Source organism: Salmo salar, chromosome ssa13 (genome assembly GCF_905237065.1).
Source record: "Salmo salar chromosome ssa13, Ssal_v3.1, whole genome shotgun sequence".
Lineage (NCBI taxonomy): Eukaryota > Metazoa > Chordata > Actinopteri > Salmoniformes > Salmonidae > Salmo > Salmo salar.
The window spans coordinates 29,939,956-29,955,977 of NC_059454.1; the positions used below are offsets into that span (position 1 = coordinate 29,939,956).

At 40.6% G+C, this 16,022-nt stretch overlaps 1 protein-coding gene across 3 annotated transcripts in view; it reads left to right on the forward strand.

The window, feature by feature from the left end:
* spen (spen family transcriptional repressor) overlaps positions 1 to 16,022 on the forward strand; it is a 51,128-nt gene that overhangs the window by 21,922 nt on the left and 13,184 nt on the right. The window contains exons 4-8 of one of the 3 annotated variants that reach the window (XM_014135352.2): positions 7,654 to 7,814; positions 8,614 to 8,829; positions 8,982 to 9,133; positions 9,250 to 9,375; positions 9,507 to 9,620. In XM_014135352.2, the coding sequence (XP_013990827.2) occupies positions 7,654 to 7,814; positions 8,614 to 8,829; positions 8,982 to 9,133; positions 9,250 to 9,375; positions 9,507 to 9,620 (769 nt within the window). The remainder of the gene's footprint in view (positions 1 to 7,653; positions 7,815 to 8,613; positions 8,830 to 8,981; positions 9,134 to 9,249; positions 9,376 to 9,506; positions 9,621 to 16,022) is intronic. The other 2 variants (XM_014135353.2, XM_014135354.2) reach the window with 2 other exon arrangements.

The following is a 16,022-nucleotide window of genomic DNA, read 5'->3' on the forward strand; positions in this document are numbered from 1 at the left end:
TCAGACCCACTAAATTCCTTGAAAAAAAAGGTTTGGGTGTGATGCTAAAACAAGGGTATTCCAGTCTTACCCTGGGAGGTCCGGAGTACTGCTGGTTTTCTCTTCTACCTGATAAGTATTGCACCCACCTGCTGTCCCATGTCTAAATCAGTCCCTGATCAGAGGTGACGAATTAAAAAGCAGTGGAACTGGCTTCGAGGTCCAGCTTTGAATTTGAGGGGGCTAGAATTTAAAGCCCCACTAATCTTGAGCCGAAGTAACTCCTTGGAAATCTGGTATAAATGTGACAACAAATTCCAACAACCGGCGTCAAAAAGTAAATTGATATGGTATGACAGTGAAAATATGCAAGGAGACTTCTTTAGCACAGCAAGAAAAGTAGGTTCTATAATTTAAGCAGTTTCATTGGTTATTTGAGAGCATTGCAAACTGACACAACAGACTGTGCAGCTTGACATGCTTGGTGGTTTCAGGAAGAAATGCTACAGGGAATTCTTTGGAGACTGCTGGTGTGTTTTCTCACTGCCCACCTCTGTGTATGGATAATGCCCACCCTCCCTCTGTGAGATCCAGTTAGAACTGGAAATTTCTAGCCACTGCTGGCTCCTTGCCCACTCCCACAGGCCAGGCTCCATAAGCAGCACTTATGGGAGTGTCTGAGGGAAGGAGGAGGAGCAGAGGCAAACAAATAGCAGAGGGAAGGCTGGAAAATTGCAAAGGGCATGAGAATAGTGGGGTGTACTACTAAAGGGATGCACGGCTTATGAAATGTCTATTGCAAGTGTGAACATATCTATTGGTCATGTTTACTACTGTGTGACAGTATACTGTGATATTAAAAACTATTTGAGCATAATTTAGCAAAGCAAAATAAATTACCATCTCATAAGAGATTGTACAGTTCTACCATTCCAATGAAAATACGAAAGTAATTGTTTTATTTTTATTACATATGAGGATTGCAGGTCATATTTATTTTCTAAAACATTTCCTTTTTTGCTCCCTTTCTGTTACTTCTGTTATAAAATATATTATTCCATCTAACAACACAAGCAGTATAATTTCACAATTGCTCTCTATTTGCTCTACAAAAGCCACTCTCTTTCCGTTTTGTCATCTACCTGTAAGTCATTGTTTTCTAAAATTGGAATCTATGCACTTGTGATCTATTGTAGTTCTCAGCTGCTCTCAAACCTTGGTTGTTAGTCATGGTGATTTGAATTAAATCCATATGGGCATGATCTGCTGAATGCACTCATGGATAACTCATATATTCACTAACACGGTGAACAGAATATTCTGCTTCAACAAATAAACAGAAAAACACTATCTCAACAGATTTAATCCCATTTGTATGAATTGTGAGAACAGTGCCACTCAAAGACAGGTAATGGTATTACATATTCCTTTATGCTAGGGTAACCTTCATTATTTCCAACTTCATATAGAAGTTTGTTCAACATGATTGTTGTTGAGTGTACTGGGTGATTCTCACAAAACTGGCACTTGACAAAAAATGTTTTACCAAAAAAATAGATTCTACACCATAATTCCTCTTGGATCAATAAGATTAGCATCTGTAGTTATCTATTTCATAATTATTGTTATGTTTATTGATCAGATATTATGCATTTAACCACCATTTCCACAACTATCAATACAAAAACTCTCATTACCACAACAGTTGTCGAAATCCCAAAAAGTGGGAAACAAATCAATTTGTAATATTTAACATTGCTCACCTAATGAAAAGGCCTAAGTTAATGTATTTTGTAATATATATCATTACCGCAACACAACCTTCTTCTGAATCTTGTTTTTTGTCATAATTACTTGTGCATGTACAGTTGAAGTTGGAAGTTTATATAGACTTAGGTTGGTAGTCTTTAAAACTCGTTTTTCAACCACTCCACAAATGTCTTGTTAACAAACTATAGTTTTGGGAAGTCGTTTATGACAAACAATTTTTGGAAAAATTACTCTACTTTGTGCCAGTAATTTTTCCAACAATTGTTTGCAGACAGATTATTTCTCTTATAATTCACTGTATCACAATTCCAGTGGGTCAGAAGTTCACATGTGTAACAGTACAGCTTCCGTCCCTCTCCTCGCACCTACCTGGGCTCGACCAGGGACCCTCTGCACTCATGAACAACTGACACCTACGAAGCATCGTTACCAATCGCACCACAAAAGCCGCGGCCCTTGCAGAGCAAGGGGAACAACTACTTCAAGGTCTCAGAGCGAGTGACGTCACCGATTGAAACCCCGCTAACTAGCTAGCCATTTCACATCGGTAACACATGCACTAAGTTGACTGCCTTTAAACAGCTTGGAAAATCCCAGAAAATGATGTCATGGATTTAGAAGCTTCTGATAGGCTAATTGACATAATTTGAGTCAATTGGGGGTGTACCTGTGGATGTATTTCAAGGCCTACCTTCAAACTCAGTGCCTCTTTGCTTGACATCATGGGATAATCAAAAGAAATCAGCCAAGACCTCAGAAAAACAATTGTAGACCTCCACAAGTCTGGTTCATCCTTGCAAGCAATTTCCAAACGCCTGAAGGTACCACGTTCATCTGTACAAACAATAGTACGCAAGTATAAACACCATGGGACCACACAGCCGTCATACCTCTCCGGAAGGAGACGCATTCTGTCTCCTAGAGATGAACGTACTTTGGTGCAAAAAGTTCAAATCAATCCCAGAACAACAGCAAAGGACATTGTGAAGATGCTGGAGGAAACCGGTACAAAAGTATGTATATCCACAGTAAAACAAGTCCTATTTCGACATAACCTGAAAGGCCGCTCAGCAAGGAAGAAGCCACTGCTCCAAAACCGCCATAAAAAAGCCAGACTACGGTTTGCAACTGCACATGGGGACAAAGATTGTACTTTTTGGAGAAATATCCTCTGGTCTGATGAAACAAAAATCGAACTGTTTGGCCATAATGACCATCATTATCATTGGAGGAAAAAGGGGGAGGCTTGCAAGCCGAGGGAACACCATCCCAACCGTGAAGCATGGGGGTGGCAGCATCCTGTTGTAGGGGTGCTTTGCTACAGGAGGGACTGGTGCCCTTCACAAAATAGATGGCGTCATGAGGAAGGGAAATTATGTGGATGTATTAAAGCAACATCTCAAGACATCAGTCCGGAAGTTAAAGCTCTGTCGCAAATGGGTCTTCCAAATGGACAATGACCCCCAAGCACACTTTCAATGTTGTGGCAAAATGGCTTAAGGACAACAAAGTCAAGGTATTGGAGTGGCCATCACAAAGCCCTGACCTCAATCCTATAGGACATTTGTGGGCAGAACTGAAAAAGTGTGTGCGAGCAAGGAGGCCTACAAACCTGACTCAGTTACACCAGCTCTGTCAGGAGGAATGGGCCAAAATTCACCCAACTTACTGTGGGAAGCTTGTGGAAGGCTCCCCAAAACGTTTGACCCAAGTTACACTGATTTGGTAGTGTTGCCTTTAAATTGTTTATGTAAACTTCTGACCCACTGGGAATGTGATGAAAGAAATAAAAGCTGAAATAAATCATTCTCTCTACTGTTATTCTGACATTTCACATTCTTAAAATAAAGTGGTGATCCTAACTCACCTAAGACAGGGAATTTTTACTAGGATTAAATGTCAGGAATTGTGAAACAGAGTTTAAATATACTTTGCTTAGGTGTATATAAACTTCCGACTTCAACTGTATGTATGCTATTTTTATGTACACATTTTTGATAAAGAACAAAAGGGACACTGTCAGATTAATCCAAAATTCCTAGAGTATACGTTTTACTTTTCGTGATATTTATTAAATATTGGTGCATTACGGTAATGATGAGCAGTTTTCGGAAATTAGTGTTACATAGTTTGCCATTGAAAAACTGTACATTTGTTGATCCCAAATGCTTTACATAATACTAAAATCACTGATCTTAATGCTATTGTCTAAAATACCCCTTTGTTTAGCATAATTATAAGTACTGTATTTACGTGCATGTGTTTTCAAAAGTGGACTTAAGTATAAGGTAAAAAAAATGAAAGTAATTTCTCCAAGGTCTTTACAGGTAATTGGTGTTAGGACGTGGCTATGTGTGGTTCTAAGGTATTTTAGATGTATTTCTAAATTGACATACCACCACAGTCAGAGGCTGTCACTAAGACAGCATTGAATGAGCTGTATTCCACCTAAGCAAACAAGAAAATGCTCACCCAGAGCTGGCGCTCCTAGTAGCCGGGAACTTTAATGCAGGGAAACTTAAATCCGTTTTACCAAATTTCTATCAGCATGTTAAATGTGCAACCAGAGGAAAATACCTCTGGACCAACTTTACTCCACACACAGAGACGCTTACAAAGCTCTCCCTTGCCCTCCATTTGGCAATTCTGACCATAATTCTATCCTCCTGCTTACAAGCAAAACAAAGCAGGAAGCACCAGTGACTAGATCAATAAAAAAGTGGTCAGATGAAGCAGATGCTAAGCTACAGGACTGTTTTGCTACCACAGACTGGAATATGTTCCGGGATTCTGCCGATGGCATTGAGGAGTACACCACATCAGTCATTGGCTTCATCAGTAAGTGCATCGACGAAGTCGTCCCCACATTGACCGTACGTACATACCAGAACCCATGGATTACAGGCAACATCCGCACTGAGCTAAAGGGTGGAGCTGCCACTTTCAAGGAGCGGGACTCCAACCCGGAAGCTTATAAGAAATCCCGCTATGCCCTCCAACGAACCATCAAACAGGCAAAGCGTCAATACAGGGCAAAGATCGAATTGTACTACACCGGCTCTGATGCTCGTCGGATGTGGCAGGGCTTGCAAACCATTACAGACTACAAAGGGAAGCACAGCAGAGAGCTGCCCAGTGACACGAGCCTATCAGACGAGCTAAACTACTTCAATGCTCACGTCGAGGCAAATAACACTGAAACATGCATGAGAGCACCACGCTCTCCGCAGCCGATGTAAGACCTTTAAACGGGTCAACATTCAGATGGATTACCAGGACGTGTACTGCGAGCATGCGCTGACCAACTGGCAAGTGTCTTCACTGACATTTTCAACCTCTCCCTGTCTGAGTCTAATACCAACATGTTTTAAGCAGACCGCCATAGTGCCTGTGCCCAAGAACACTAAGGTAACCTGCCTCAATGACTACCCACCTGTAGCACTCACGTCTGTAGCCATGAAGTGCTTTGAAAGGCTGGTCATGGCTCACATCAATGCCATTATCCCAGAAACCCAAGACCCACTCCAATTTGCATACCGCCCCAACATATCCACAGATGATGCAATCTCTATTGCACTTCACAATGCCCTTTCACACCATGACAAAAGGAACACCTAGGTGAGAATGCTCTTCATTGACTACAGCTCAGCGTTCAATACCATAATGCCCTCAAAGCTCATCATTAAGCTAAGGACCCTGGGACTAAACACCTCCCTCTGCAACTGGGTCCTGGACTTCCTAACAGGCCTCCCCCAGGTGATAAGGGTAGGTAACAACACATCCGCCACGCTGATCCTCAACACAGGGGCCCCTCGGGTGCATGCTCAGTCCCCTCCTGTACTCCCTGTTCACTCATGACTGCACGGCCAGGCACGACTCCGAACACCATCATTAATTTTGCCGATAACACAAGTGGTAGGTCTGATCATCAACAATGACGAGACGGCCTATAGGGAGGAGGTCAGAGGCCTGGCCGTGTGGTGCCAGGACAACAACCTCTCCATCAACGTGATCAAGACAAAGGAGATGATTGTGGACTACAGAAAAAAGGACCGCGCACGCCCCCATTCTCATCGACGGGGCTGCAGTGGAGCAGGTTGAGAGCTTCAAGTTCCTTGGTGTCCACATCAATAACAAACTAACATGGTCCAAGCACACCAAGACAGTCGTGAAGAGAGCACAACAAAACCTATTCCCCCTCAGGAGACTGAAAAGATTTGTCATTGGTCCTCAGATCCTCAAAAGTTTCTACAGCTGCACCATCGAGAGCATCCTGACTGGTTGCTTCACTGCCTGTTATGGCAACTGTTCGGCCTCTGACCGCAAGGCACTACAGAGGGTAGTGCGAACGGCCCAGTACATCACTGGGGCCAAGCTTCCTGCCACCCAGGACCTCTATACCAGGCGGTGTCAGAGGAAGGCCCTAAAAATTGTCCAAGACTCCAGCCACCCCAGTCATAGACTGTTCTCTCTGCAACCGCACGGCAAGCGGTACCGGAGCGCCAAGTCTAGGTCCAAGAGGCTTCTAAACAGATTCTAACCCCAAACCATAAAATTCCTGAACACCTAATCAAATGACTACCCAGACTATTTGCATTGCCCCCCCCCTCTTTTTTTACACCGCTTCTACTCTGTTATCATCTATGCATAGTCACTTCAATAACTCTACCTACATGTACATACAACCTCAACTAACCGTGCCCCCACACATTGACTTTGTACCAGTACCCCCCCTGTATATAGTCTTGCTATTGTTATTTAGCTGCTGCTCCTTTAATTACTTTTATTTATTATTCTTATCCGTATTTTATTTTTTTACTGCATTGTTGGTTAGGGGTTCGTAAGTAAGCATTTCACTGTAAAGTTTACACCTGTTGTGTTCGGCGCATGTGACTAATACAATTTGATTTGATGTTTTACAAAAAATATATATTCTATAGTTGTAACAGTGGTCCTAGTAAATAAGAAAAGTTACCTGCATAGCACACCCATTGACTATACATTAGAATTTAATTATTATCATTACCGAAACAGACCTAAAAATTATTCAGTAATGAGATGAGGGATTCGGTAATGAAAGCTCCATCTGCAAGTAATAGGAGACAGACATTGAGTCAGCAAACAATTGACCATCACTAAAGCCCATTCGTGCCTTCATGTTGGCAAGGTAATGGTTTTCAAAGTTTTTCCCAATTGGAGCTTTTTTGTCATTTCGGTGAAAGTGTCTTAAAGGGATGTTTGAGAAGATCCTCATTATGAAGGCATATACATTTAAATGAACTTGTGCTCATCTAAGGACTACTCCTCTAGATGATGCATCACGGGTGAATTAAACTTTATTTTAAAAATGATTGCCATTTTTATAGCAACTTGAAAAGTGTTACGGTAATGAGAAACATCTACAGACACTGTTTTAAGTAATAAATATAACTTGTATGATTTATGGACAAACTACAGCAACATATTTTGTGTTTTATTCAACATTTTATAAAGTTACCCGGAAATTTAATTGGACTCATTTCAGTAAAAAATGTACTATTTTTTTTTTTAAATAAGACACTGTGCCATAAACTAGGCATCTTAGTCTTCAGAATGATAGTTGTTTGTTGCAGATGCATCAGTTTTCTAAACTCAATTTGTTACTGCCATGATTAAAACTGGTTTCATGAGAATCACCCGTATAATGGATTGACTATGATTCCGATATATATCACATCTATGAGCTATATCAATATCTTCGTGCATAGAGATGTCTTTTAAATGTAATATTTCAGACAAAAGCACACTATCTGAGTCATCAGTTCTTTACAGTGATTTGCTCCTCTTCTTATGATGGATATATGGGATTCTGTGACATGCACACTAATCTATTTTCCATTAAGCCTCTGTGTTCCTCTTTGGCAGCAGTGATTCCAGCAGTAGTTCAAGTGATGGCTCCCCAGCACGTTCAGTTCAGTCTGCTGCCGTCCCTGCACCTTTATCTCTGCCTTTGTCTGCCCTTGACAAGGATGAGCCTCGAAAAAGCTTTGGTGTCAAGGTCCAGAATCTGCCTGTGCGATCTACAGGTGAGGATTTGACCCCTTCAGCTGTGCAGCGGAGGGAAAAAGTACCCAAAGGTCATACTTGAGTAAAAGTGAAGTTACCTTAATAGAAAATGACTAAAGTAAACTTTAAGTCACCCAGTAAAATACTACTTGTCCAAAAGTATTTGGTTTTAAATATACTTAAGTATGAAAAGTAAAAGTATAAATCATTTAAAATTCCTTATATTAAGCAAACCAGACAGCATCATTTTCTTGTTTTAAAAATTTACAGATAGCCAGGGCCACACTCAGACATAATTTATAAATGAAGCATTTGTGTTTAGTGAGTCCGCCAGATCAGAGGTAGTAGGGCTGACCAGGGATGTTCTCTTGATAAGTGCGTCAATTGGACCACTTTCCTGTTCTGCTAAGCATTCAAAATGTACCGGATACTTTTGCTTGTCAGGAAAAATGTATGGAGTAAAACTACATTTATTTTCTTTAGGAATGTAAAAGTTGTCAAAAATATAAATAGTGAAGTACAAATACCCACAAAAATGACTTCTTTTTATTTAATCTTTTATTTAACTAGGCAAGATACTTTAAAGTATTTTTACTTATGTAGTTTACACCACTGCTGCTGTGTATATACCATACTTTATCTACTCCACGCTACATGTGGGCAATACACTGTTAGGTTTTGGTAAAAATATAATTTGTTGAGTTAATTACATTGTTGATGATTTTTGTACTGCAGATAAGAATTAGTCACTATGTATGCACCTGAAGGTATTTAGTCAAAAACGTTTATTTTAGTATTTGTTCCCTCCTCTGCTTTCAGATACAAGTCTGAAGGATGGCCTGTTCCATGAGTTCAAGAAGTATGGGAAGGTGACGTCTGTGCAAATCCATGGAGCTTTAGAGGAGCGCTATGGACTAGTGTTCTTTCGCCAGCAGGAGGACCAGGAAAAGGCCCTGGTTGCATCAAAGGGGAAGCTGTTTTTTGGCATGCAAATTGAGGTCATTGCCTGGAACGGCCCTGGTGCGTCCACAACTGGTATATAAAGGGGCTTGAGTTTTTCCTAACCATGTAACCTGACCAGGAAAATCTCTGGGTTCTATTAAGATTATGTAAAAAAAAAAATATATATATATATATATTTTTAATGATTTATACAGGTTCATGAAAACATGCATTTCTCTTTTCAGAGACTGAAAGTGAGAATGAGTTCCGGCCTCTGGATGAGAGGATAGACGAGTTTCACCCCAAAGCCACACGGACTCTGTTTATTGGCAACCTGGAGAAGACCACCAGCTACCATGATCTGCTCAGTATCTTTCAGCGCTTTGGGGAGATAGTGGTAAATGAAATACATTATGAATCTGCATGCTGCAAATGAGATTTTATGAGGAACACATTTCCTAATTCGACATTGCCTCTCTTAATTCAGTGTTGCCTTTCTTTCCATTCACATAGGATATTGACATCAAGAAAGTTAATGGTGCCCCTCAGTATGCCTTTCTACAGTACAGTGACATTACCAGTGTCTGTAAGGCCATAAAGAAGATGGATGGAGAGTACCTCGGCAACAATAGACTAAAGGTGAGAAGAGAATAAAACTAGAATTTCACGAAACACATCTTTTGAATGTACAACTGAGATTTTTTGTTGTTGACTGGAGTGATGTCAACAGGATAATATTGTTGACATGTTAATTCTCCATCTTTCTACAGCTTGGATTTGGAAAAAGTATGCCCACAACTTGTGTTTGGTTGGATGGTTTAGCCTCCAACATCACAGAGCAGTATCTCACTCGTCATTTCTGTCGTTATGGACATGTTATCAAGGTAAGCCTGCTCCTTATTCCTGTTTAAGCCTTTCTCTTGTGACACACAGCCTTCCCCGTAGCTCAGTTGGTAGAGCATGGTGTTTGCAACGCCAGGGTTGTGGGTTCGATTCCCACGGGGGGCCAAGTACGAAGAAGAAAAAAAAAATTGTATGAAATGAAAATGAAATGTATGCATTCACTACTGTAAGTCGCTCTGGATAAGAGCGTCTGCTAAATGACTAAAAAAAAAATCAAAAAAAAAAATCCCCATGTCATTATTTTTTATATATATATGCATGCATGAAGTTGTAAGTTTACATACACTTAGGTTGGAGTCATTAAATCTCGTTTTGCAACCACTCCACAAATTCCTTGGAAAAATACAATAGTTTTGGCAAGTCGGTTAGGACATCTACTTTGTGCATGACACAAGTAATTTTTACAACAATTGTTTACAGACAGATTATTTCACTTATAATTCACTGTATCAAAATTCCAGTGGGTCAGAAATTTACATAAACTAAGTTGACTGTGCCTTTTAAACAGCTTGGAAAATTCCAGGAAATGTCATGGCTTTAGAAGCTTCTGATAGGCTAATTGACATCATTTGAGTCAATTGGAGGTGTACCTGTGGATGTATTTCAAGGCCTACCTTCAAACTCTGTGCCTCTTTGCTTGACATCATGGGAAAATCAAAAGAAATCAGCCAAGACCTCAGAAAAACAATTGTAGACCTCATGTCTGGTTCATCCTTGGGAGCAATTTCCAAACGCCTGAAGGTTCCATGTTCATCTGTACAAACAATAGTACGCAAGTATAAACACCATGGGACCACACGGCTGTCATTCCGCTCAGGAAGGAGACGCGTTCTGTCTCCTAGAGATTAAAGTACTTTGGTGCGAAAAGTGCAACTCAATCCCAGAACAACAGCAAAGGACCTTGTGAAGATGCTGGAGGAAACAGGTACCAAAGTATCTATAGCCACAGTAAAGCAAGTCCTGTATCGACATAATCTGAAAGGCCGCTCTGCAAGGAAGAAGCCACTGCTCCAAAACCGCCATAAAAAAGCCAGGCTACGGTTTGCAACTGCACATGGGGACGAAGATCATACTTTGGTCTGGTCTGATGAAACAAAAAATAGAACTGTTTAACCATAATGACCGTCGTTATGTTTGGAGGAAAAAGGGGACGCTTGCAAGGCGAAGAACACCATCCCAACCGTGAAGCACGGGGGGTGGCAGCATCATGTTGTGGGGTGCTTTGCTGCAGGAGGGACTGGTGAACTTCACAAAATAGATGGCATCATGAGGGGGAAAAATTATGTGGACAAATTGAAGCATCATCTCAAGACATCAGTCAGGAAGTTCAGGCTTGGTCGCAAATGGGTCTTCCAAATGGACAATGACCCCAGGCATACTTCCAAAGTTGTGGCAAAATGGCTTAAGGACAACAAAGTCAAGGTATTGGAGTGGCCATCACAAAGCCCTGACCTCAATCCTATAGAACATTTGTGGGCTGAACTCAAAAAGTGTGTGCAAGCAAGGAGGCCTACAAACCTGACTCAGTTACACCATGTCTGTCAGGAGGAATGGGTCAAAATTCACCCAACTTATTGTGGGAAGCTTGTGGAAGGCTACCCAAAACGTTTGACCCAAGTTAAACAATTTAAAGACAATGCTACCAAATACTAATTGAGTGTATGTAAACTTCTTACCTGCTGGGAATGTGATGAAAGAAATTAAAGCTGAAATAAATCATTCTCTCTACTGTTATTCTGACTTTTCACATTCAGGGAATTTTTACTTGGATTAAATGTCAGGAATTGTGAAACTGAGATTAAATGTATGTACACTTCCGAATTCAACTGTATGTACATACTTTTTCTTGCCACTGTATGTATGTGAACCATTTGGAAGTATCTGGATTTCTACATAAATTGGTCATAAAATTAGATCTGATCTTCATTTAAGTCACAATAACAGACTGCTTAAACTAATAACACACAAATTATTGTATTTTTCTTGTCTTTATTGAGTACATTCACAGTGTAGGTTGGAAAAAGTATGTGAACCCCTAGGCTAATGACTTCTCCAAAAGCTAATTGGAGTCAGCTAACCTGGAGTACAATCATTGAGACGAGAGTGGAGATGTTGGTTAGAGCTGCCCTTTTAAAAAACACTCACAACATTTGAGTTTGCTTCTCACAAGAAGCATTGCCTAATGTGAACCATGCCTCGAGCAAAAGCGATCTCAGAAGACCCAAGATTAAGAATTGTTGACTTGCATAAAACTGGAAAGGGTTGCAAAAGTATATCTAAAAGCCTCAGTCCACGATAAGACAAATTGTCTATAAATAAAGTTCAGCACTGTTGCTACTCTCCCTAGGAGTGGCCGTCCTGCAAAGATGACTGCAAGAGCATAGAGCGGAATGCTCAATGAAGTTAAGAAGAATCCTAGAGTGTCAGCCATAGACTTACAGACATTTCTGGAACATGTTAACATCTCTGCTGAGAAGTCTATGATACGTAAAACACTTAACAAGAATGGTGTTAATGGGAGGACACCACGGAAGAAGCCACTGCTGTCCAAAAAAAAACATTGCTGTATGTCTGAAGTTTGCAAAAGAGCATCTGGATGTTCCACAGTGCTACTGGCAAAATATTCTGTGTACAGATGAAACTACAGTTGAGTTGTTTGGAAGGAACAAATAACACTGTGTGGAGAAAAAAAGGCACAACACACCAACATCAAAACCTCATCCCAACTGTAAAGTATGGTGGAGGGAGCATCATGGTTTGGAGCTGCTTTACTGCCTCAGTGCCTGGACAGCTTGCTATCATCGCCGGAAAAATGTATTCCCAAGTTTATCTAGACATTTTGCAGGAGAATGTAGGGCTATCTGTCCGCCAATTGAAGCTCAACAGAAGTTGAGCAATGCAACAGGACAACAACCCAAAACAGAAGTAAATCAACAACAGAATGGATTCAACAGAAGAAGATACGCCTTCTGGAGTGGCCCAGTCAGAGTCCTGACCTCAACCTGATTGAGATGCTGTGGCATGACCTCGAGAGCGGTTCACACCAGACATCCCAAGAATATTGCTGAACTGAAACAGTTTTGTGAAGAGGAATGGTCCAAAATTCCTCCTGACCATTGTGCAGGTTTGATCTGCAACTACAGAAAATGTTTGGGGTTGAGGTTATTGCTGCCAAAGGAGGGTCAGCCAGTTATTAAATCCAAGGATTCATGCACTTTTTCCACCCTGCACTGTGAATGTTTACACGGTGTGTTCAATGAAGACATGAAAATGTATAATTGTTTGTGTGTTATTAATTTTAGCAGACTGTCTATTGTTGTGATTTAGATGAAGATCAGATAAAATTTGATGACCAATTTATGCAGAAGTACAGGTATTTCCAAAGGGTACACATACTTTTTCTTGACACTGTACATGCATGCATGCATACATACATACATACATACATACATACATACATACATGCATGCATGCATGCATGCATGCATGCATGCACTACCATTCAAAAGTTTGGGGTCACTTAGAAAGATCCTTGTTTTTGAAAGAAAAGCACTTTTTTGGTCCATTTTTAAAATAACATCAAATAGATCAAAAATACAGTGTAGACATTGTTAATGTTGGAAATGACTATTGTAACTGGAAACGGCTGATTTAAAAAATAATAATAATGAAATATCTATATAGGCGTACAGAGGCCCATTATCAGCGACCGTCACTCCTGTGTTCCAGTGGCACGTTGTGTTAGCTAATCCAAGTTTATCATTTTAAAAGGCTAATTGATCATTAGAAAACCCTTTTGCAATTATGTTAGCACAGCTGAAAAGAAGCAATAAAACTGGCCTTCTTTAGACTAGTTGAGTGTCTGGAGCATCAGCATTTGTCGGTTAAATTACAGGCTCAAAATGGCCAGAAACAAATAACTTTCTTCTGAAACTCGGCTATTCTATTCTTGTGCTGAGAAATGAAGGCTATACAATGCGAGAAATTGCCAAGAAACTGAAGATCTCGTACAACGCTGTGTACTACTCCCTTCACAAAACAGCGTGAACTGGCTCTAACCAGAATAGAAAGAGGAGTGGGAAGCCCCGGTGCAAAACTGAGCAAGAGGACAAGTACATTAGTGTCTAGTTTGAGAAACAGACGCCTCACAACTCAACTGGCAGCTTTATTAAATAGTACCCGCAAAAAACACCACTCTCACCGTCAACAATGAAGAGGCGACTCCGGGATGCTGGCCATTTAGGCAGAGTTCCTCTGTCCAGTGTCTGTTATTATTCCCATCTTAATCTTTTATTTTTATTGGCCAGTCTGAGATATGGCTTTTTCTTTGCAACTCTGCCTAGGAGTCCAGCATCCTGGAGTAGCCTCTTCACTGTTGACGTTGAGACTGGTGTTTTGCGGGTACTATTTATTTAATGAAGCTGCCGCCAGTTGAGGACTTGTGACACACACACACACACACACACACACACACACACACACACACACACACACACACACACACACACACACACACACACAGTACCAGTCAAAAGTTTGGACACACCTACTCATTCAAGGGTTTTTCTTTATATTTACAATTTTCTACATTGTAGTACAATAGTGCAGACATCAAAACTATGAAAAAACACTTCATGTTGTAACCAAAAAAGTGTTTAACAAATCAAAATATATTTTAGATACTTCAAAGTAGCCCCTCTTTGCCTTGCTGTCAGCTTTGCACACTCTTGGCATTCTGTCAACCAGCTTCACCTGGAATGCTTTTCCAACAATCTTGAAGGAGTTCCCACATATGCTGAGCACTTGGCTGCTTTTCCTTCACTCTGCAGTCCAACTCATCCCAAACCATCTCAATTGGGTTGAGGTCGGGTGATTGTGGAGGCCAGGTCATCTGATGCAGCATTTCATCACCCTTACACAGCCTGGAGGTGTGTTGATTTATTGTCCTGTTGAAAATAAATTATAGTCCCACTAAAGGTGGTAGCCATGCTGGTTAAGTGATTTGAAATAAATTACAGACCGTGTCACCAGCAAAACAACCCCACACCATCACACCTCCTCCTCCATGCTTCACGGTGGGAACCACCGATGCGGAGATCATCCGTTCACTTACTCTACGTCTCACAAAGACACGGCAGTTTGTTACCAAAAATCTCAAATTTGGACTCACCAGACCAGAAGACCGATTTCCATCGGTCTAATGTTAATTGCTTGTGTTTCTTGGCCCAAGCAGATCTCTTCTTCTTATTGGTGTCCTTTAGTAGTAGTTTCTTTGTAGCAATTCGACCACGAAGGCCTAATTCATGCAGTCTCCTCTGAACAGTTGATGTTGAGATGTGTCTGTAATTTGAACTGTGACTCATTTATTTGGGCTGCAATTTCTGAGGCTGGTAACTCTAATGAACTTATCCTCTGCAGCAGAGGTAACTCTGGGTCTTCCTTTCCTGTGGCGCTCCTCATGAGAGCAAGTTTCATCATAGAATTTGATGGTTTTTCCGACTGCACATGACGAAACTTTAGAAGTTATTTTAATTTTCCGCATTGACTGACCTTCATGTCTTAAAGTAATGATGGACTGTCGTTTCTCTTTACTTATTTGAGGTGTTCTTGCCATGTATGGACTTAGCCCTATTTGGAAAAAGACCATCTTCTGTATACCACCCCTACCTTGTCACAACACAACTGATTGGCTCAAACGCATTAAGAATGAAATAAATTCCACAAATTAACTTTTAACAAGACACACCTGTTAATTGAATTGCATTCCAGGTGACTACCTCATGAAGCTGGTTGAGAGAATGCCAAGCGTCTGCAAAGCTGTCATCAAGGCAAAGGGTGGCTACTTTGAAGAATCTCAAATATAAAATACATTTTGATTTAACACTTTTTTGCTTACTAGATGATTCCATAAGTGTTATTTCATTGTTTTGATGTCTACACTATTATTCTAAAATGTAGAAAATTGTAAAAATAAAGAAAAACCCTTGAATGAGTAGGTGTCCTAACTTTTCACTGGTACTGTGTGTGCATTCGTACATTGGCTTCAGAATGTTGTCAGACCACTTCCTCTTTAATTTTTTTGTTACATTTACAGCCTTATTGTAAAATGGATTTTAAAAAAATTACATCTCAACCTACACACAGTACCCTATAATGACAAAGCGAAAAAGGTTTTTAGAAATTTTTGTACATTTATTACAAATAAAAAAACATATCTTATTTTTGTAAGTATTCAGACTCTGGGCCAGTAACCGAAAGGTTGCTGAATCAAATCCCCAAGCTGTCAAGGTTACAACTGAATGCCCAGTTCTGCCCCTGAGCGAGGCAGTCAGCCCACTGTCCCCCTGGCACCGATGATGTAGATGTCGATTTAAGGCAGCTCC